Source organism: Scyliorhinus canicula, chromosome 9 (assembly GCF_902713615.1).
Source record: "Scyliorhinus canicula chromosome 9, sScyCan1.1, whole genome shotgun sequence".
Classification (NCBI taxonomy): Eukaryota; Metazoa; Chordata; class Chondrichthyes; order Carcharhiniformes; family Scyliorhinidae; genus Scyliorhinus; species Scyliorhinus canicula.
This window is the reverse complement of record NC_052154.1, coordinates 181,804,731-181,828,965: the sequence shown is the minus strand read 5'-3', so window position 1 is coordinate 181,828,965 and position 24,235 is coordinate 181,804,731. Positions and strand designations below refer to the sequence as shown.

The 24,235-nt window shown below is 46.0% G+C and overlaps 1 protein-coding gene across 2 annotated transcripts in view; it reads right to left on the bottom strand.

Moving 5' to 3' along the window:
- Positions 1-24,235, bottom strand: part of alkbh3 (alkB homolog 3, alpha-ketoglutarate dependent dioxygenase) — a 97,220-nt gene that overhangs the window by 54,502 nt on the left and 18,483 nt on the right. For both annotated transcript variants that reach the window (XM_038808279.1, XM_038808280.1), the window contains exons 4-6: positions 6,592-6,626; positions 2,294-2,341; positions 535-638 (exon numbers count right to left, since the gene is read on the bottom strand). In XM_038808279.1, coding sequence (XP_038664207.1) covers positions 535-638; positions 2,294-2,341; positions 6,592-6,626 — 187 coding nt within the window. The remainder of the gene's footprint in view (positions 1-534; positions 639-2,293; positions 2,342-6,591; positions 6,627-24,235) is intronic.

Sequence of the window (24,235 nt, the reverse complement as noted above, 5' to 3'; positions counted from 1 at the left end):
CCCACTGCCTGCTTTGCTAGGACGAAAATACAATCCCTCATAATTATCTACTCTCCAGGGAATCCCCAGCAATCAAAACAATATTGCTTTAGCCGCCGTCTGTAAACAGGTAAATGGTTAACATAGAACATAGAACGATACAGCGCAGTACAGGCCCTTCGGCCCACGATGCTGCACCGACATGGGAAGTCAAAAACTAAAGGCCATCTAACCTACACTATGCCATTATCATCCATATGCTTATCCAATAAACTTTTAAATGCCCTCAATGTTGGCGAGTTCACTACTGTTGCAGGTAGGGCATTCCATGGCCTCACCACTCTTTGCGTAAAAAACCCACCTCTGACGTCTGTCCTATATCTATTACCCCTCAATTTAAGACTTACTTCACTTTTTACAACACTTTACATATAGCATGAGTAGACACATTTCCTGGATGTATTTTAAACCAGTATTTTTAATAACATTATCGCCACAGATAAAAATTACAATATATAATTTCTACATTCATCACAATTCTTAAATGAAACAAACCCTCTCTGATGTTAGATTTTTGCTGCCAGGGTATTTCCATATGCAGCTGTTCAAACATCCAATCAGCTTCCTTTGGGTCAACAAAAGCAGGTTTAAGATGCAGTCTGATAATGGAGTCAAAGCAGAAGGATATAAAAAATTAGAATAAAGTAGGGAACACATTTATCCAATTGCTTGTGAAACCTAGACATTTTATGATTTGATATCCAGATACAGCAGTGCCTCTCTATGGCAGGAGCAATGCTAGGGGGAGGGGGGAGGGGGAGGGGGGAGCATATGGGGAGGGGGAAAGAGTTAATTTATGTGTGGCAAGGGAGTAAGGGAAGAGTGGGCACAGTGGAGGGGATTGCTGGCGATACGTCCATGTTGGTGGTGGTGGGCGGGGGATGAGAAATGCTGCCGCTGATTGTTGGGGGAGGAGGGGAGGGAGCCCACAAAACCTCCGTGATGGAGGCTTGGGGACCGCAAGTCTCAACGCTGTTTGGAGAGCCCTTTACAGCTGGCACCCAATCTCTGCGGGGTCAGTTACCGGCTCTAACAGAGTACCGGCGTAAACCATGCCCATTCATTTTTTTTCTTGAAAAAAGCTCAATATCTGGAGAGAAAACTGGGGTGTGTAACTGGAGAGATACACATCCGTTTTCAGCCTGACACTTTGCCAATTTCTGGTCAGATTCCACCCCATATCTTTGTTCATAGTATGACCACGCAATGCAGCAGTAAGGGAGATGACAATATAGTGGTTATAGTGGTAAGCACGGCAGCATAGTGGCTAGCACTATGACTTCACAGCGCCAGGGTCCTAGATACAATTCCCAGCTTGAGTCACTGTCTGTGCGGAGTCTGCAAGTTCTCCCAGTGTCTGCATGGGTTTCCTCCGGGTGCTCCGGTTTCCTCCCACAAGTTCAGAAAGATGTGCTGTTAGGTGAATTGGATATTCTAAATTCTCCCTCTGTGTAACTGAACAGGCGCTGGAATGTGGAGACTAGGAGCTTTTCACAGTAACTTCATTACAGTGTTAATGAAATCCTAGTTGTGACAATAAAGATTATTAAAAGATAAAATCACTGCGCTAGTAATCCAGAGTTCTAAGCTAATGCTCTGGGGAGACGGGTGCAAATCCCACCATGGGAGCTGGTGGAATTTGAATTTAACTAATAAAATCTGGAATTAAAAATTAGTCTTAGTAATGGTAATCGTAAAACTATCATCAATTGTCATAAAAACCTTTCTGATTCTTTAATGCCCCTTAGGGAAGGAAATCTTCAGTTTGTTTAAATTACAACTGAAGAACCAAATTTGTTGTGTAAGGATGTAATAGTATCCCAGCAACTAACGCTTAAAGCAAGAGAAATCATATATCACAATGGTTGGATCAGCTCACTAGACCATTGAACTGCCCAAAGTGATTTTGAACCGTGCGTAACTAATAGGAGGGGCGGGCGCAATATCTGAATGTGATTGTGATGCCTCAACGTTGAACAGTCACTGACTAGACTTTCTGATGAACCAATAAAGCATAGGGCTCCAGCAACTCTGGAATTACATCTTAGCTTGCGGCAGCATCTTTCAGGATATGCAGGGAAAGCAAATCATTCACAAACTTTAATTTTCATGATTCAACATTTAAATCACTTATTCCAGCTACTCGTTATACAGAACTTGCACTCACAAAGAAAATGTACATGGATAAGCAAATCTCCAAAATCTACCCAGACGTTTCACGCACAGAACAGGAGGAGAAATCTTCACTTCTTACCTGGAAACTCCCGTTGAGCTGCTGCCGATTTCATAAACACCTTCTTTGCTTAAGAACAAAAAAAAAAGTTTCAATATCGAAGGAGGAATTCGACAAGACGGGGTGGGTGCAATGCAAAAAATAAACGAAAGGCAGTAAATGCATAATTTGGAAACATCACCACTATTTATAATTTGTGATCAGTTTTCAATAATTGAATTGAAATGCCACTTAATATTCCCCCTTATCATTCTGCTCCTCACGCAATTGGACACAGCTGGAAAAATTTGACGGTCCACCTCCTGCTAATACCAATCAGTAATTGATGTGTAAATAACAAAATTAAAGTCAGTACTACAAATGGTCTTCTTTTGAATTTATGCAGCTGACAATATAATTTTGCAATACTTCTGCTTTTGCCGATTTATCTCTTCCTGCGTTCTACATCCCATTGTTTGATGTCCTCCTTTGGGCCAGGAAGCAGACTTTTCCATATCTGCTATCAACACAATTCCGTCGGTAAAGTACTGCAAGCGTAAGGCGTGAAAAAATCCAAAGAGGGCTGTTTTCAAAATCATTTGCCCGAAATAAAAATTACTTGCGGGGGGGGGGAAGGAATGATTCTGATTCTTTTAAATAAATGGTTGGAACTGCACTACTCAAGGAGATGGGGAATTTGAACTGTATTACCCAGCTGCCCGTTAGCTAAGAGAAGTTCAAATTGGAGTGAGGAGGGGACTTATTAACTACACTACTGGATTGGATTGGATTTGTTTATTGTCACGTGTACCGAGGTACAGTGAAAAGTATTTTTCTGCGAGCAGCTCAACAGATCATTAAGTACATGGGAAGAAAAGGGAATAAAAGAAAATACATAATAGGGCAACACAAGGTATACAATGTGTAACTGCATAAGCACCAGCATTGGATGAAGCATACAGGGTGTAGTTTTAATGAGGTCAGTCCATAAGAAGGTCATTTAGGAGTCTGGTAACAGCAGGGAAGAAGCTGTTTTTGAGTCTGTTCGTGTGTGTTCTCAGACTTCTGTATCTCCTGCCCGATGGAAGAAGTTGGAAGAGTGAGTAGGCCGGGTGGGAGGAGTCTTTGATTATGCTGCCCGCTTCCCCCTGGCAGTGGGAGGTGTAAATAGAGTCAATGGATGGGAGGCAGGTTCATGTGATGGACTGGGCAGTGTTCACAAGTTTCTTGCGGTCCTGGGCCGAGCAGTTGCCATACCAGGCTGTGATGCAGCCAAATAGTATGCTTTCTATGGTGCATCTGTAAAGGTTGGTAAGGGTTACTGGGAGTGAGGGGAGTATTGGATAAGGAACTGCATTACTTAAGGTGAGTTTATATGCCTTATCTGTAGTTAGACTTGCTAGTGGATGGGTAGCCAGCACTTGCATTGCAACACTAGCCTTAACTCAGTGATGGAACACTCATCTGTAAGTCAGCAAGTTGTGAGTTCAAGCTCAGGTCCAGAGTTTCAGTTGACAATCTAAACTGATACTTCAGTGCACTATGATTTGGTGCTGAACTTGTTCCTTTGGTAAGTTATTGTTTTATAGCCAAATAGTTTTACATGATACTTGTTTTGCTATTTTCACCATGTTTTATTGGGTGTACTCTGTTTGGGGTGCAGTGATCAGCAAAATACAGAGAGAATAAAAGGTAACATAGGACAAAGTTGGACATCAGGAAAAGTGCCCCGTCAGGGGTTTGTGACAGTGTGTCACAAGATTTTCTGCTCCCCTCACCAGACGACCGGGTATTTGTCTTCACTACCCACATCGAAAATGACTTTCAAAAGCACCTAAAAACCGGAGTCATCTAACTCGATCTCACTGTAGCCTACGACACTGTGTGGCACAAAAGCCTACGGTTAAGCTTTCGCGGGTACTACTATCCTGGGTTGTTGATACCATTGCTTCTCTTATTCAAAACAGACCAAGCGAGAGATTTCCAGGACATTAACAGTGCTCTTAGTGACGACCATAGTAAACGGACTACTGTCAAAACTGGTGCTTCAAACCAAGTGCTGCAAAAACCATATCATGGGCAGGATTCTCCCGTACCCGGCGGGGCGGGGGGGGGGGGGGGGGGGGTCCCGGTGCCAAGGAGTGGCATGAACCACTCCAGCATCGGGCCACCCCAAAGGTGCAGAACCCTCCGCACCTTCAGGGGCTAGGCCGGTCCCGGAGTGGTTTGCGCCGCGCCGGCTGGCGGGGAAGGGGCTTGGCGCCACGGCAACCGGTGCCGAAGGGCCTCTGCCGGCCGGCGCGAGTTGGCGCATGCGCGGGAGCGCCAGCGTGTGCTGGCGTCATCCCAGCCCATGTGCAGGGGGGTTCGTCTCCGCACCGGCCATGGCAGACCGGTACAGCCGCCGATGCGGAAGAATAGAGTGCCCCTACGGCACAGGCCCACCCGCGGATCTGTGGGCCCCGATCGCGGGCCAGGCCACCATGGAGGCACCTCACAGGGCCAGATCCCCCGCGCAGCCAGGTCCCGCCAGCAAACACTTGGTGTAACAAACGCTGGTGGGATCTGCCAAAACAAGCGGCCACTCGGCCCATCGCGGGCCGGAGAATCGGCGGGGGGGCCGCTGCCAACGGCCCCCAACCGGCACGGCGCAATTCCCGCCCCTGCCAAATCCCCGGCGCGGGAGAATTCAGCAGCCAGCGGGGGCGGGATTCACGCCGCCCCCTGGCGAGTCTCCGACCCGGAGGGGGTTGGAGAATCCCACCCCATGTGTCTACGACCTTGCAATACAAAAAGTCAACAAGAACTTGCATCAAACACCACCCTACATCTACCTATCTTGGTGTAAATTTGGACTGCACACTGACCTTCAGGCCAAGCCTCCAGGAAATCTCAACTAGACTAAAGACTCACACCAATCTCATCAGAAAACTAGTAATAACTTCTTGGGGAACCAAAATCAGAACTTTATGACCCTCCACTTTGGCTCTCTGCTACTCAGTAGCTCTGTCTGGAAGAACTCTGCGCACTGCAAACTGGTAGATGTCCAGCTGAATGAGACTACAAGGAACATCTCCAGGGCAATTGAGTCAAGACACACAAATTGGCTAGCCGTGTTCTGCAGCACTGTACCACCACAAATCCATCTCCTAGTTAGCACAGCACAATTGCTGGCAGGAGTGAACAAAAATCCAGATCTTGCAGCGGAAAAGACACCACCACCCACCCAGGACACGCCTCATCTCAATCTGGACCAATCTGCCCGAGGGTGGCAGTTCTGCTGCAGACCTGTGGCACGACTCTGACAACACAGCCCAGAATCAGCAGTTGGTTGACGATCCACCCATTGGAAATCCCAGACTCGGTGAAACTGAACAGGTTTCGCACTAGAGTCAGACCCAGCCCCAACAACATATTCCATTTGGGGGCACGGTGACTCACCCCTGCGCAACTGGGGCGAAGTGCAAACCTTGGTGAGTATAATCAACATGTGCCCCGACCTGTGCTTCAGTGACGGTCTCACTGCCCAGGCTGATGAGGAGGCTGTCGACCAGGCTGAAGAATTTCAAATCTGACATCTTGCTGTTCGGCAGTGCATGCAATAGTAGTTATTTGAATTACAGTTTGGGTATGTGTTTCCATGGAAATATAGAAGATTTTTAAAAACTTTTTCCAATTGAGGGGCAATTTAGCGTGGCCAATCTACATACCCTGCAAATCTTTGGGTTGTGGGGGTGAAACCCACGCAGACACGGGGAGAATGTGCAAACTCCACACGGACAGTGACCCGGAGCCGGAATCGAACCCAGGCCCTGGGTGCCGTGAGGCAGCAGTGCTAACCACTGAGCCACCGTGCCGCCCTGAAATATAGAAAATCTGAAGCGAAAAACTATTGTTCATTGGGGGAGAAAAATCACTGTAGTTACTCCACAAGCAGCAAAATCAACCTGGATTTCAGATGATGTCACAAACTACTGCTTGAACACTTTATCACTGACGTGTGAGTGCAGGATTTGCAATTAGTATTGGTTATATTCTATGTAAACTAGAATTTGTACCTGTAATGAGTTTGTCACATTTCCCTATTGGAAAGAAATGGTGACGCAGGTTCTGTGGCAAAGAGTGAGGACATAACCTTTTGGGAAATGGACAGCAAATTGTTCCGACAGCAAGACATATGCTGCTTCCAGTCTTCTCTGTACAGTTTGCATCACTTTTGCAGCATGAACAAACGATCGCAGCTTATAAACTTCTGTTATCAGCATTACAGCATTACAGTGCTGGACTTAAAAATGCATTTTTACCAAAGAGTGCTAAAGAATAACAATTTGTGTACTTACTCTATGATCCTTTCTTCTGGAATTTTACGTTGAACCTAATAAGTAAACAAGTTACACAAGAGAATTAAGTCACTGCACACTTGATTAAAAGAAAAAAAATCAAATCATTGAATTATTGTTAAGCAATCAGGAAAGATATTGGGCGGAAATCTCCGTTGGCAACGGCAAAATCTGGCCATGTGATCAGGTGGAGAATAGCTCCCGACGGCAAAATCACGGCAGGCGCCGGTTTGACACCTAATCTCGATGTTCCGCCTCGCCGAAAAAGACGTCAATGCGACGCACGTAGTTGAAACACCGTTCACATATTAGTGGGCCCACCCGCAAGCAAGCTCTGCTGAGTGCTGAGTTCAAGTGCCAGGTTCCCGACGGCGTGGTCCACGTGTGCTCTCACAAATCGTGAACCTGGCATGGTGGCTGCTGGGAGAGAGAGAGAGAGAGAGAGTACAGACAGTGTCCAGCACCGCCATTCTTCGCTGACAGCTGTGCCACTGGCCGGGGAGGCTTCTGCCATGGCAGGGGGTAGTAGTGGGGTAGCTGTGAAGTGGGCTGTGGGGTCGGGGTGGACGGGTATGCAATATCATTACCGCAGCCCGCTTTAAACCTGATGCCCTGGGTCGTACAGGTGACCCCCCCCCCAAACCGGATCACCCCCGTAGCTCCAGCCAACCCATCAGCTGTGTGGGTGCTCCAGCACAACCTGTCCCATCGCTCAGACGGTCTATTTCCATTCCTGGAATAATACTCGTCTCTGCCTCCATAAGGCCATAAGACATACAAGCAGAATTGGGTCATTCGGCCCATCAAGTCTGCTCCGCCATTTGACCATGGCTGATATTAGGGGCTGGTTTAGCTCACTGGGCTAAATCGCTGGCTTTTAAAGCAGACCAAGCTGGCCAGCAGCACGGTTCGATTCCCGTACCAGCCTCCCTGGACAGGCACCGGAATGTGGCGACTAGGGGCTTTTCACAGTATGACTTCACTTCATTGAAGCCTACTTGTGACAATAAGTGATTTTATTTATTTTTTATTTCTCATCCCCATTCTCCTACCTTGTCCCTGTAACCCTTGATCCCCTTGTTAATCAAGAACCTATATCTCTCTGTCTTAAAGACACTCAGCAACTTTGTCTCCACAGCCATCTGCAGAAATTAGTTCTACAGATTCATCATCCTCTAGTTAAAGAAATTCTCCCTCATCAGTTTTGAAGGATCATCCCTTTAGTCTGAGGCTGTGCCCTCAGTTTCTAGTCTTTCCTACTAGTGGAAACATCTTCATGTCCCCTCTATCTGGGTGTCTGAATATTTTGTGAGTTTCAATGAGAACACCCCAATCCTTTTAACTTCATCGAGTACAGACCCAAGTCCTCAACTGCTCCTCACAGAACAAGCTCTTCATTCCCAGGATCATTCTTGTGAACCTTCTCTGGACTCTTTCCAAGGCCAGCACATCCTTCCTTAGATATGGGGCCCAAACTGCTCACAATACTCCAAATGGGGGTCTGACCAGGGCCTTATACAGCCTCAACAGTGCATCCCTGCTCTTGTATTCTAGCCTCCTCGAAATTAATGCTAACTTTGCATTTGCCTTCCTACCTGCCGATTGATCCTGTACTTTAGCCTTAAGAGAATCCTGACCTAGGACTCGAGTCCCTTTGTGATTCAGATTTCCAAGGCCTTTCCCCATTTAGAAAATAGTCTATGTCTCTATTCTTCCTACCAAAGTGCATTACCTCACACTTTTCCACATTGTATTCCAGCTGCTACTTCTTTGCCCACTCTTCTCTCCTGTCCAAGTTCTTTTGCAACCTCCCTGCTTCCTCAATACTACCTGTTCCTGTACACATCTTTGTATCATTTGAAACTTTGCAACAATGCCCTCAGTTCCTTCTTACAAATTGTTAATGTAAATTCGGAATAGTTGTGGTCCTACCACTAACTCCGACGGAAATGCACTAGTCACTGACTGCCAACCTTAAACAGACCCCTTTATCCCCACTCTCTGTCTTCTGCCAGTCAGCCAATCATCTATCCATGCCAGTACCTTTCCCATAACACCATGGGCTCTTATCTTATTTAGCAGCCACTTATACAGCACTTTGTCAAAGGCCTTCTGGAAATCCAAATAGATGACGTCCACTGGTTCTCCTTTGTCTAACTTCCTTGTTACCTCCTCAACGAATTGTCATAGATTTGTCAGGTATGACTTTCCTTGACTAAGCCGTGCTGACTCAGCCTATTTTAATATGCACTTTCAAGTACTCCACAATCTCATCCTTAATAATGGACTCTAAAATCTTACTAACGACTGAAGTCAGGCTAACCAGCCTATAATTTCCTGTTTTCTGCCCCCTCTTCTTAAACAGGGGTGTTACATTAGTAATTTTCCAGTCCTTTGGGACCCCCCCTGACTCCAGGGGGGCGATTCTCCAATATGGAGCCCAAGTGTTCGCGCCGTCGTGAACACCGTTGCGTTTCACGATAGCGCAAACCGGAGCCGGGTACGACCGATTCTGGCCCCCATAGGTGTGGAGCGGTTCCTGCCGCTCCAGCCTCCTTTCGCGGCACCAAATGGGCACCGTGCCAACCCGCGCATGCAGAGGAGACTTCTTTAGCGCGCCGGCCCCGACCAACATGACGTCGGTGTTCAGGGGCCAGCCGCGCCATAAAGCAGGCCCGGGGGGTGGGGGGGGAAAGAGGCCGGCCCGCCGATCGGTGGCCACGATCACAGGCCAGAACCCATCACAGCCCCCCCCCCCCCCCCCCCCCCCCCCACAGGCCGCTCCCCGACCGTTCGCGCAGAGTTCCCACCAGCAGCGACCAGGGGTGAACGGCACCGGCGGGACTCGTTGTATCGGCGTGGGCGCTCGGCCCATCTCAGCCCATCACCGCGCCAAATACGCCGGCGCAAATGGCGGTGATTCTCCGCACCTCGGAGAATCGCGTGCCGGCATCGGGGAGTCATGGCGCGGTTGCGGCGATTCCCCGGCCCGGCAAGGGGCTCGGAGAATCTCCCCCCCAGATATTCCTGAAAGATCACCACTAATGCCTCCACAATTTCCTCAGATATCTTCTTCAGAACCCTGGGTGTGGTCCATCTGGTCTAGGTGATTTATCCACCTTCAGAACTTTCAGCTTCCCCAGCACCCTCTCCTTAGTGGTGGCCGCTACTCACCTCTGTCCCCTGACTCTTTTGAAGTTCTGGTTTGCCACTGGTATTTTCAACCCATGAAGATGATGCAAAGTACCTATTCAGTTCCTCTGCCATTTCTCTGTTCACCATTGCGACTATTCCAACCTAATTTTCCAATGGTCCAATATCCATTCTTGCCTATATATATATATGAAAACCTCTTGCAATGTTCTTTTATATTACTAGCTAGCTTACACTCATATTTCATCTTCTCCCCCTTATTGCTATTTTAGTTGTCCTCTGCTTGCTTTTAAAGGCTTCTGTCTAATCCTCACCACATTGAATGTTTTTTCTCTTGCTTTTATACTGTCCCTGACATCCCTCGTCAGCCATGGTCGCCTCGTCCTCCAGTTAGCATGTTTCTTCCTCCTGGGAATGAATTTCTGTTGTGCCTCCGGATAACCCTCAAAACGTCCTTCCATTGCCGTTCCACCGTCTTCCCGGATAGGCTCCCCTTCCAATCAACTCTATCTCTACCTGCAATCTCCTGCCTTTGTAGTTACTTTTACTCAGTTGCAATACCAATACATAGAAAATAGAAGCAGGAGAAGGCCATTCGGCCCTTCAAGCCTGCCCCACCATTCATTATGATCATGGCTGATTATAAAGTTGAAGACCCTGATGCCGCCTTCCACCCATATCCCTCGATGCCTTTAGCCCCAAGAGCAATCTCTAATTCTTTTTTGAAATTACACAACGTTTTGGCCTCAATTACTTTCTGTGGTATCGAATTCCACAGATTCACCTCTCTCTGGGTGAAGAAATTTCTCCTCACCTCAGACCTAAAAGGTTTACCCCTTATCCTCAAACTATTATCCACATTATACTGCACCTGCCGTGCATGTGCCCACTCACTCAGCCTGTCCAAATCCCGCTGAAGCATCTCTGCATCCTGCTCACAACTCACCCTCACACTCAACTTTGTATCATCTGCAAATTTGGAGTAAAGAGCCATTTATTCCAACTTTTTGCTTCCTGTCTGCTAACTAGCTTTCTAACCATCTCAAGACACTACCCACAATTCCATGCGCTTTAATTTTACATATTAATCTGCTATGCGAGACGTTGTCAAAAGCCTTCTGAAAGTCTAAATAAACCACATCCACCGGTTCTCCCTGGTCAACTCTATTAGTTACATCTTCAAAGAATTCCAGGAGATTTGTCAAGCATGATTTGCCTTTCATAAATCCATGCTGACTTTGTCTGATTATACCACTGCTTTCCAAATGCTGTGCTATGAAATCCTTAAGAATGGACCCTAGCAGCTTCCCTACTACTGAGGTTAGGTTCACTGGTCTATAGCTCCCTGTTTTCCCTCTGCCTCCCTTTTTGAATAGGGGGGGGGGGGGGGGGGGTTACATTCGCTACCCTCCAATCTGTAGGAACCATTCCAGACTCCAAAGAATTTTGGAAAATGACCACCAATGGATCTACTATTTTTAGGGCCGCTTCCTTAAGTACTCTAGGATGAAAATTATCAGGCTCTGGAGATTTGTCCGCCTTCAAACCCATTAATTTCCCCCAAAACCATTTCTTTACTAATGCTAATTTCTTTCAGCTCCTCGCTAAAACTTGCGCTTCTCAGAACTTCTGATTCCACCTCCCTCTCAAACTGCAGGGTAAATCCTATAATACTGTGGTCACTGCCCTCTAAAGAATCCTTCACCTCATTATTCATCACCAAATCCAGTATTGTTTGTTCGCTAGTGGGATCTACCTCAAGCTGCTCCAAACAGCCATCACATAGACATTCCACAAATTATTTTTCTCGAGATTCTTGGGAGCCTCAGTGCTTATGCTGCTGAACCTCCAGACTTGACATCTTTGACCCCATCCAAAACACTGTTACCTGTATCCCAACTCACACCATATCCATCCACCCAACCCAACGTGATTTACAGAAGCTCCTAGTTGAAACAGTACTTTGAGTTTAAAATGATCACCTTTGTTTCAAAATTCCTAGGAGGATTTGGCTCCTTGCTATCTCTGTAATTTCGTCCAGCCCTATAATCCTCAGAGATATATGCACTCCTCCAATTCTGGCCTCTTGACAACCTCCAATTTTAAGTTGTCCATCATTTGTGGCCATGCCTTCAACTGCCCAGGCTCGAAGATACTGGTTGGCACAGTTGCTTCACAGCTCCAGGGTCCCAGGTTTGATTCCTGGCTTGAGTCACTGTCTGTGCGGAATTTGAACTTTCTCCCCGTGTCTGCATGGGTTTTCTCCGGGTGCTCCGTTCTCCTCCCACAGTCCAAAGATGTGCAGTTCAGGTGGATTGGCCATGATGAATTGCCCTTAGTGTCCAAAAAGGTTGGGTGGGGTTATTGGGTTATGGGGATGGGTGGAGTTCTGGGCTTATGTAGGGTGCTCTTTCAAGGGCTGGTGCAGACTTGACGGGCCGAATGGTCTCCTTCTGCAGTGTCAATTCTATGATTCTTTGCTTCTATGAAACCCCTCCCTAAATCTCTCCCCTTCTCTACTTTGCTTTTCTCATTAAGGAAACTCCTTAAAACTTGCCTCCTAAGTCAAGCTTTTGGTCAGCTGTCTCTCAAGTGGCTCAGAGTCCTATTTGCATATTAACATATAAATTATGAGCAGGAGTCGGCCATTCAGCCCCTCGAGCCTGCTCCGCCATTTGACAAGGCCATTGCTAATCTGATTGTGGCCTCAACTCTACTTCACTGCCTACCCCCTTATAACCTTTGACTCCCTTGACAAACAAGGATTTCTGTAACCCAGCCTATTCAATGACCCAGCATCCACTGCTCTCTGGGTGCAGAGGTTGAACAGCCCAGTGAGAGAGGTAATTTCTCCACATCTCCACAATGGGAGACCTTTCATTTTCTTTTCATATGTATTTTTATTTGGGTTTTATCATTGTTTTGGGCAGAAAACGCAAAAAATCTTTCAATACACAATTGTACAGGACAGAACAAACATTTCTGTAGATTTAAGAGAGAAAGACAGGCTACATTCAAAACAAAGTACTAGCACCTTTATTTATAGGCGAGATCAGTCAGAAAATGGAGGGGGGGAAGACGATAAGGCCAATTAAACATGATTGGATCATGTATCAAGTTGCACACTTTTATATATATTGAGATCATGGCTTGCAATATATGGCTTATGGAAAACCTCGCAGGAGCAGCTCAGACAAAGCTGAGTCTTTAAATTTGAGATGGGGGTCCCACACTTCTTCTAGAATCATAGAATTTACAGTGCAGAAGGAGGCCATTCGGCCCATCAAGTCTGCACCGGCTCTTGGAAAGAGCACCCTACCCAGGCCCACACCTCCACCCTATCCCCATAACCCAGTAACCCCACCCAACACTAAGGGCAATTTTGGACACTAAGGACAATTTATCATGGCCGATCCACCTAACCTGCGCATCTTTGGACTGTGGGAGGAAACCGGAGCACCCGGAGGAACCCACGCGCACACAGGGGAGAATGTGCAGACTCTGCACAGTGACCCAAGATGGGAATCGAACCTGGGATCCTGGCGCTGTGAAGCAATTGTGCTAACCACTGTGCTACCATGCTGCTCTTTACGGAATGTAACCGACTTAGAACGGGTCACAAATGTCAAGACTTCCATAGGGATACATTCCATGTCTATTTTATGCCAGTTTTGAATTGAACCAGGTCCTGACACGCCTCACCGCCTCCACAACTTTCTGGCAATCTCCAAAATTATGAAAGCCTGGGATGTCGATTGTCCCTAGGCTTCAAAGACAGGAGACGGTGCACCCTTTCCAGCCTTCACATCCAGCTTAAGGAAACATGGCAGCCAGCTCCCAAAAAACATAGCAAGTGTCTTATCCTCCACTCCTTCCAGCAGAACGATGACCTCCAACATTCTTTCCCAAGCCTTGGTTCTCCAAATCATCCAGGATTTCCGACATACCACACAGCTGGTTTTCCAAGGATTGAATGTGAGCTTCCACAGAGGAAGCAACATTTTCAATGTTCAAGATTCTTTCCTCCGCTTCATCAAGCCTTTTATTAGTATTTTGCAGCTCGGTTGCAGAAGCACTCAGATCATGCGTCATCAAGCTGAGTTTATCATCAAGTACTCTTATTACGATCCAGGACCAGACCCCAACATTTGCTAGAATACTGGACAGGAACCCAAATCATTTTTTTTAATTCTTAAAACTGTGAGGAAAGGATGCTTTGCTCCAGGAATGATTCCACTCACAAGTAGGGATATGGTATATTAAAACAAACTTTATTATTCTCACTTTATTATACTACCTAACAGCACAGAAATATAGCTTACTATTACCAGTTAAACAATGCTTAGCAATAAAATTAACTTCTAACTGCGACCTTCTTTATCTCCAATTAAGCAAAACCCATCACAGGTCAAAACCGACTTTTAAATAAAGTTAGCAAACACATGGGGCGGGATTCTCCCGTAACTGCTGGATGGCCCGACGCCGGCGCCAAGAGCGGCGCGAACCACTCCGGCGTCGGTCCGCCCGGAAGTTGCGGAATCCTCGCCCCCCCCCCCCCCCCCCCCTACCCACCCTTCCCCTGAGGACTCCGGTAGCCGCCCTCCAAGCCAGGTCCTGCCGGGATGGACCATGTCCATTTCACGCCGGCGGGACTGGCTGAACACGGGTGAGAATTGCCGGGGGGTGGGGGGGGGGGGCTGCCAACGGCCCCCAACTGGCGCGGCATACTCTCCGCTCCTGCCCGAAAACCGGCACTGGAGAGTTCGGCAGCGGGCGTCGAAGCGGCGGGGCGGGATTCACGCCACCCCCGGCGATTGTCCGACCCGGCGGGGGGTCAGAGAATCCCACCGATGATTACTTGGCTATCTTTGGATGGAAAGATCTTTTGAGAGACTGCTTGAAGACACAGAGAGAGCCTGTCAAATTAATGCCGAATCTCTGACAGCCTTTTGCAGGCAACTGTTATTCAGCCCACAACTTCCAGAGAACTAACTCCAAACTGACCGCCACAGAATCTTAAAAAAGTTTTGAGAACCCAATTCATTTTTTCCAATTAAGGGGCAATTTAGCGTGGTCAATCCACCTACCCTGCATATCTTTGAGTTGTGGGGGTGAAACCCACGCATACACGAGAAGAATGTACAAACTCCACACAAACAGTGACCCAGAGCTGGGATCAAACCTGGGACCTCAGTGCCGTGAGGCAGCAGTGCTAATCACTGCGCCATCGTGCTGTCCCTGTAACAGACCTGACCCTTCCCATTACTATATCATCCTTTCCCTCTCAAATTCCAAGACCTAACTCTTTCGGTTAAAACACAATGGGCTGGATTCTCCGCAGCCCAGTGCTGAAATCGCGTTCGGCGTAGGGGCGGAGAATGGCCGTTTATGAGGAAATCGGGACCGGCGCCGCTAAGTGCGGGGCCCCCTATCTGCAGCCAGAGTTGCGAGGTGCACTCCGGGGCCCTGCCAGCCCCCTGCAGGTAGGAGAATCGCTCAGGACTTTCTTAAGGACAGTCCAGAGTGAAACGCCAGTGTTTTTACACTGGCGTGGAGACCTAGCCCCATTTTTGGAGAATCCAGCACAATGCCTCTAATTATCTACTCCCCAGAAATCATAACAATAACCCCTTAGGCCTTTCCTTGTAAATATAAGCATAATTTGAAATTATGATGATCTACGACATTTTAATTGCACCTTCTTCAGCCACAGTGTCGATCTTTGTTTTAAATCAGGATTTAACAAAATTAGTGTTGCAGATATATACATAGCCTAACCCAGGTTTTTAGAATCGGGCTCGAGAGCAAGCGGAAAAGCTGCTATTCCTGCGCAGGCAGCACATGGTACCTGACCCTTCATTTTTCAATGGCGTCCCCTCATTCCTATCTCTCCCAATGGGTTGTACATCCTTTCAGCATTCACCCTATCAAGCTCCTTCAGGATCTTAGCTATTTCAATAAGATCATGTCTCATTCTTCTGAACACCAGTGGATACAGACCCAACTCCTGTCCAACCTTTCCCCATTCAGCTCAGGAACCAATTGGGTGAACCTTCTCGGAACTGCTTCTAATGTAATTATATCCTATTTATTTTACTTTAAAGTGCTTTGTGAAGCATCTTGGAATGTTTTCATTATATTAAAGGTGCTGTATAAATACACGTTGTTGCTATCCAGTAGTGTGAATTGGCCAATAGTGAATCTGCAGTATGAAATAATGGAAAAGGTCAATGGAAATGATAAGTGGGTATGATGTAAAGTAAGTTTCTGATTTGTCGCAATCCTCACTCCTGGTGAAGACCAATTTTATCCTTCACCATCCTAACAAGATACTGAGAGTTTTACATTCATTGACATTCACTTATTTTACACAGTTCCTGTATAGTTTAGAAGTTAACAATAATTTGTATTTATATAGAGTCTTTAATGTGGTCAAGGGCATCTAACTCAATAGTGCAATCTTCTATTCCTATCTGCCGGACATGCTTAAAAAGCTTCCTCTGAGATAAATCTACACTATTTGCCTCAACCGTTCCCTGTGACAACGAGCTCCACATTCTTACCACTTTCTCTGTGTAAAGTGGTTTCTTCTGAATTTGCCATTTATTTTTTCAGTGATGATCTTGTTTTGATATTCTGTGGCTTGCTCTCCCCCACAACAAGAAACAACCTGTCTGTTTTTCCTCCATCAAAAGCCTTCTTATCCCTTTTAGGTGACCCCTCAGCATTCACTTTTCAAGAGAAAAGTGACCCAACCTTTCTTCGCCTTTCAGCCAACCGACTATCCAAGATGCTACTTGCCCCCGACTCTGCAAGCTCGGATCTTGCTCATTAGTCTGTGGACTTATCCACAGGCTAGATCTTCAGCAGGTGGTGAGAGGAAACTCCTATTTGACTTTGTCCGTATCAATGTACTTGTTGCGGATGCATCTGTCCACAACAGGGCTTACAGGACTAACCAATGCACAATCCTTTGAAGACAAAGTCCCATCTTCACACAAAGGACACACAGCATTGTTTCACATGTACTACCACTGTGCTAAATGGGATAGGTACAGAACAGATGCAGCAGCTCAAAGTGTGTCAGCTATGAGGCGCTCTGGGCAACAACAGCAGAATTGCATTCAACCACAATCTATAACCCCGTGGCCTGACATGACCCTTACTTTACGGTTAGTGTCAAGCCTGGGGCCAAACAGTGGGACAATAAAAAGTGCGGAGAGTATAGCAGCAGCAGGCATACCTAAAAACGAGGTTTGAACCTGGCAAACGTACATCAGAGGCCAAAATTAAGCAAACCCACCAAGCATCTGATCCAAGCTCTGCAGTCCTGTCACATCCAGTTGTGAATAGCGGTGGGCAATTAAACAACTAACCGAAGAAGGAGGCTCCACAAGCATCTCCATCCTGAATGGTGGGAGAATCCAGGCACATCAGTGCAATTGTCAAGGCTGAAGCATTTGCAAGCACCTTGATCCAGACGTGCAAATTTCTGAGAGGCCGAGCATCATAGATGCCCGTCTGGTGGATATTGAGGGCCAATTATCTCAGTCTCAGGATATGGCTGCAGCAGTTTTTTTATAGGCTCGTGTCTGAAACATTTTCAGCTGCTTTATCAAATGATCTTCCCATGAAGTCAAAAGAGGAGATGTTGCAATGTTCAGTACCATTCACAACTCCTCAGATACTGAAGCAGACTGTGCCCACATGCAGCAAGACTTGGACAACATTCAAGCATTGGCCATGTCAATGCGAGGCAATGACGATCCCCAACAAGTGTTCTGGAAACATTTTCATTTCCCTTTCACTACATCTTTCCAACTTCTTCCTTTCTAATTTTTCTCTCTCTCCTTCTCTTAATCTTTTGAATTCACGTTTCGACTTTTTTTGTTCTAATTCTCTGTCTCTTATCTCTTTGTAATTTCACTATTTCTTTTGTTCATGATGTTTGTGTCTAAAATTTATGCTTTAGTAAAAGGGCATTTTAGCTCAAAGCACTGTGGCTTCACAGTTCCAGGGTCCCAGGTTCGATTCTCGGCTTGGGTCACTGCCCTGTGCAGAGTCTGCACGTTCTCCCAGCGTCTGCGTGGGGTTTCCTCCAAGTGCTCCGGTTTCCTCCCACAGTCCAGAGGTGTGCAGGGGTGCTCTTTCCAAGGGCCGGTACAGACTCAATGGGCCGAATGGCCTCCTTCTGCACTGTAAATTCTATTAAACCTATGAGTTGGAGCTGGCGTCTCCTGCACATTTCCTGATGGCAGTGAAAGGCCCATTGCATAAGCCTCAAGCACACTGACCAAGGCAGAACAAAATTATGCTCAAACTGAGAAGGAATCTCTTGGACTAATCACCTGTAATGGGTGTAAATTCACATTAATTACAGACCACAAGCCTTTGACTTGGTTGCTTAGCCCAAAGTCACAAATCCCCACACTTGCCACTGCAAGCCTACAAAAGGTGGGCACTGATCTTATCTGCTTACCAGATCAAAATTGCATTTGGCTCAACTGAGAATTATTGAAATGCAGATTCACTTTCCAGACTTCCCCAGCTCCACGGGCAGCACGGTAGCATGGTGGTTAGCATAAATGCTTCACAGCTCCAGGGTCCCAGGTTCGATTCCCGGCTGGGTCACTGTCTGTGTGGAGTCTGCACATCCTCCCCGTGTGTGCGTGGGTTTCCTCCGGGTGCTCCGGTTTCCTCCCACAGTCCAAAGATGTGCGGGTTAGGTGGATTGGCCAGGCTAAATTGCCCTTAGTGTCCTAAAAAAATAAGGTTAATGGGGGTTGTTGGGTTACTGGTATAGGTATACGTGGGCTTGAGTAGGGTGATCATTGCTCGGCACAACATCGAGGGCCGAAGGGCCTGTTCTGTGCTATACTGTTCTAATTCTAATTCCACAACCCGAGTGAAGTCACTGCTTTCAATGTGAACCAGATGGACTTTACTTGATAAAGTGGATTACATTTGGCGTGAAATGCAGAGTGATGTTGTGCTCTCCAAAGTTTATCTGTACACACAGAAAGATTGGTGTGCACCGAAGAAGTGATGACTGAGCTTAGACCTTACTACAGGTGTAGATTTGAGCTGACTCTGCGAGGTGGTTGTGTGTTTCGGAGAATCAGAGTTATTTCTCCAAAATTACAAACATCAGTGTTAGAAGAACTTCACCACAGTCGCATGGGTATCAACAAAATGAAAACATTGGCTCGCCTGCATTTATGGTGGCCACATCTGCATAAAGGCATCAAAGGCATGGTCGGTGACTTCCAAGAAATGAAATCCTCTCCTGAACCTGCTCCGTTGCATCCATGAACTTGGCCTGACTGTCCATGGCAGACACTTCATGTGGACTTTGCTGAACCGCTTCTCGGACATACGTTCTTGATTGTGGTGGATTCCCACACAAACAGGCCTCATGTCTTTACAATGAAATTGACTACCTCAGCAAAGACCACTGATGCTCTCCCAAATGTGCTCATTATTTTTTGGATTGCTGGAGTTGATTGTGTCTGACAACGGCACACAGTTCACATCATCTGAATTTCAAACATTCCTGATAAACGAGAGCAAGTAGGTTCTCATCTCGCCTTAACCATCCATCCTCAAAATGGTGAAGGGGAGCGCTCTGTCCAGACATTCAAAATGACCATATTAAAGGGGAAGACACAAACAGATTCGAAGTTGAAGCTGAGGAACATTTTGATGATGTATCTTTACACTCCACATTCAACAACAGGCATACCACAGACCTAAAGGCCTGTAACTTCCGGAGAGTGGCAAATCTCCATCGGAACTCCACTCTTGTCGGACTTACCTTCGCTGGGATGCCAAAGCCCCTGTTTTGCCCAACTTTCTCCACTCAGCCTGGGTTAGACAGGAGCAGAGAAGCCCCCACTCCCCCTGGCCCCTGCAGTGGGGTAACTGGGTCCCAGACCGGTAATATACTCCTCCTTTTTACAGCAGTAGCTGGCAGAACCATCCAAAGTTCGCGATTTAAATCTCCTCTATCAGATGGTTCCCAGCCTAGCGCAATTGTCCAGAGGAAATTAGCATTTCTGGGTAATTGCAGGTTAAACCCTTATGTAGGAACTCCCCAGAGGGATTCCCCAGCACATCAAGCTGAGCTGGTGAACCAGCAAGTTATGATCCATGGTGCTGAAACTTTCCTGTTTAACCTGGAAGTCCACTAACCAAATTAGAGAAGCCAAATACATGGGACCAAATTTCCAGGGATCTTCAGTCATAGTGGAACATTCCTGGGAAACATCTTCTCCAGTTGGTGAAACCAAACTTGATTCAACTGACGAACCTTTAGTATCAGTAGCTGCAACTGTTGAAACTGAACAGAAACATGTGGAACAACAGAACCTTCCATTTCCAAGTAATGGGCAGCACGGTAGCACAAGTGGATAGCACTGTGGCTTCACAGCGCCAGTTTCGATTCCCCGCTGGGTCACTTTCTATGCGGAGTCTGCACGTTCTCCCCATGTCTGCGTGGGTTTGCTCCGGGTGCTCTGGTTTCCTCCCACAGTCCAAGGACGTGCAAATTAGGTGGATTGGCCATGATAAATTGCCTTTAGTGACCAAAAAAAAGGTTAGGAGGGGTTATTGGGTTACGGGGATCGGGTGGAAGTGAGGGCTTAAATGGGTCGGTGCAGACTCAATGGGCCGAATGGCCTCCTTCTGCACTGTACATTCCAAGTTCTATGTTCTATGTAAGCAAACTGAGATACCTGGCCAACACTTCTCTCTGGACTAAAGGGAATCTGCAAACCGCCTGCCCAATTGTGTCCCGGCTAGAGGGAGGAGATGTGATGTTTGTGTCTAAAGTTGTGTCTCGAGACCCAATCACTTTCAGCTGCTCCATCAATAACCTTCCCTCCGTTGTGAATTCAAAAGTGGAGGTGTTGCTGTGTCCAGTTCCATTCACAACTCCCCACATACTGAAGCAACCTGTGCCCACATGCAGCAACACTTGGACACCATTTAAACGTGGCTGATAAGTGTCAAGTAATATTTGTGCCACACAAGTGCAACTCCACAAGTCTTGTGGAAATGTTCTCATTTCCCTTTTGCTATATCTTTCCAACTTCTCCCTTTCTAATTTTTCTCGCTCTCTTACTCTTTCAGATTAAAGTTTTGACTTTTCTTATTCTAATTCTGTCTCTTATCTCTTTCTAATTTCACCTTTTGATTTTTGTTTTTGCGAATTTTACCTGAACATTAGTCGAACCAACATTTTTTTCCTTGAACTCCAAGTGATGAGCCAATTCTTCAACAATCCCTGTTTTCCTAGCTCCTGATTTCAAGTTGATGTCTAATCCCTCTGCCAGAGCCTTCAAACTGTCATGTGTTAATTGTTCTACGGTGTTAACAGACAGTTCACTCTCTCCAAAAACACTTGAGCATTATATGTAGTCATGTTGACTTCCCACTGAATACAGCAAAAGTAAATGTGAAATCTTGTTTAATCTCTTGTCACGACACCCTGGGCTACGCGGTCAATTGCAGCCCCACTTGACCCGGAGTCGCAACACAATTGAAATCAATAAATATTTCTTACAAAAACACCCAATCGTTGGCCCTCAGCTAACCAATAACTATAAGGTCACCAGGTTTGTAAATTTAAACACAATTAAGTTCATAACAGTAGCAATTATTAAATATGCAGCAAATACAACAGGTCAACTATTATCTAATTCATAACCCCCCCCCTCCCCCAATTAAACTCGTCCCACCTCTACGCACATACATAACAAACACAGAGGAGAGAAGAGGGGTGTAAAATAACAAGTCAGAGTCTTTGTTTCAAATGGTTGTTTCTAGCACACCTTCCTTCAAGGCTTTCAGTTCAAGATTTTCACTGTAGATTAGTTCATTTATGTTCTCTATAGGTTCAGAAATATAGCAGTTCACAGTATTTCTGGAGAGAGAGAGAGAGAGAGGAGAGAGAAAGAGAGAGAGAGAGCAGGCACTGACAGCTCCTTCTTCCTTGAACATCCAGGACCCAACTATGCTTTCCATGGGGCTCTGGAAATCATCCCACTCAGGCAGGATCGAATCACCACCTGTTACCAGGCAGAATATGGCCTTTTGGCCAATTCAATGGCCACCAGCCACGCAATTGAATAGCGTCTCATCCCATTTCTCAGGTGCCGTAAAGTCTGAGTTCTACTTCTCGAAAACTAGCACCATATACTATGTTGCAATGTTTTCATTCCTCATTCTCTCTGTTGCTTGACTTAAAGATATATGTCCATTAAGTATCCATGGGTCAAAATTATAATGCAAAAAAATAAAGAAAGGCAAAATATGGGAATCATCAGGAGCGACCCTACACTCTGGAAAATTCCACTGTGTCCATTTTACAGCCTCTGGGATCGATTCCACAACAGCTCTCAATTTGTTACGATCCTCATAGAGATGGATAACTTTTTAAAAGAAAGTAATCGGCACGATGTCGACAGTAAGAAACTGATGGACAAGATTTCACGTTTTAAAATTTTTACTGTAACAAGCAAATCAAAATCAACATAATTTAAACAATAACAGTACGAATGATACTTCAAACAGAAAACTAAATTTCTCTTTAAATAGTCAATATGACAAAGATTGTAGAATCATAGAATTTCTACAGTGCAGAAGGTCATTTGCCCATCAAGTCTGCACCCACCCTCTGAAAAGGCACCCCACCTTGGCCCACACCGCCACCTCATCCCCATAACCCCACCTAACTAAGGGGCAGTTTAGCATGGCCAATCCACCTAACCTGCTCATCTTTGAACTGTGGTAGGAAACCGGAGACCCCGGAAGAAATCCCAGACATGGGAGAACGTGTAAACTCCACACAGACAGTCACGCAAGTTTGGAATCGAAGCCGGGTGCCTGGTGGAGGTGCTGTAAGGCAGCAGTGCTAACCACTGTGCCATACAAAACTCCAAGTACTGTTCCCTCAGCAAAATATTGCATTAAATTCAACAAGAGTCCCACAACTCTGTGTATTTCCTAGGTGGAAGTCGGTTCCTTTACTCACACAGAAAGTAGGCCTGAAGTCCCATCAGACAGCAGTCTCACCACACCACATCAGTCTCACCACACCACACCACTCTCACCATACCACACCAGTCTCACCATACCACACCAGTCTCACTACACCAGATTCCCCACGGCCCCAAGACACATCCTTCAAACCTCAGTGCCGCCCTCAGAATCAGCCTTTTTGGTGTCCTACGCTAGCTGCCACAACTTTGCACACTAGTTGCATCACACCCAGTTTCACAGTCCCAGTCTCCTTCTTCCAGCTTCTGCCTCAGGAATTCGGTGTCTGAGTCCTTAACTTCTGCAACTGCTCAGGCCAGCTGTATCTCAAAACACTGTTAGCTTTAATTAGCCTGTTGTTTCTTCACCGTAGTAACTTCAGTCAGCGTTTAGCTACTTAACAGTGATTTCGCACCCAAGAAATCCAATTGACCCTCTTCCCAGAATTCTCTCTCAGTTTCACTTTCAATTTAGGAGGACTTTTACAAAAAGAAAATATAAGCTTTTTCCAAAGTGCAAGATTCATCACACAAGAGAGATTCTAACCACCTATGCTTGACATTCAACAACAGATAAATATTGTGGCTCTGAGAGTATGATAATAGGCAAACTTTCACCTAATATCTGCAGTGGCTAGCAGAGAACTGCGAGGGATGAGAACTTTCCCCTCTCTAATTTCCTGGCACAGAGGCCAACATTGTAGTGTTCTGGTTCAGATCAGCGAACTCAACACAAATATAAACTGCAAACTTCTTACTCTGTATGATTCAGCTACTCGCTGGAAAATCTCACTGAGCTATCAGACTTGGGAAGGAGAAAGAGATTAGTCAAACATTGTTGGAGTGGGCATCTTGCAGTCTGCCCTGCTCAGTTCAAATATATTTTGCTGATCAACCTGCTGGAAGTGCGAACTGATAACAGCGCAGCGAGTGCAATGATCCATTTGAGACCTCAGTGAAAGATGCACACAGTACCTCATCTTAGCCATTGAGATTAAGAATTGCGAAAGAAACAGAGACATGGTGGAGAAGGATGGCGAATTAAAATTAAAAGAAAAGGGACAGAAATTTAAAGTAAGTAATGATTTAAAAATTTTTAAATCCTGATGAAGAATTTATTATATGCAAGAATGAAATGCAACTGTCTCAATTATTCCCTTTCTGGCCCAGAGAAACTCACTAGCATCGCATTAACAATTATCATGCTGTTAAAAAGGTTTAATCATGAACCCTGACATTTTGTGACAAGTTTATTGAGCAATCAATGCACAAATTCATCACGTTCTTAAAATAACATGACGGCTGAAGATGAGTTGCCAATTGGGTGAAATTGGGCCAAAACTGACCGATAAATTTTGGACATTCACAACTCACGGCTTATCTCTTCTTACCACGCCATTATTCTGCCGGGAAGATTTAATCCTGTGGTTATGTAATCTTTGGTTGTTCTTTGA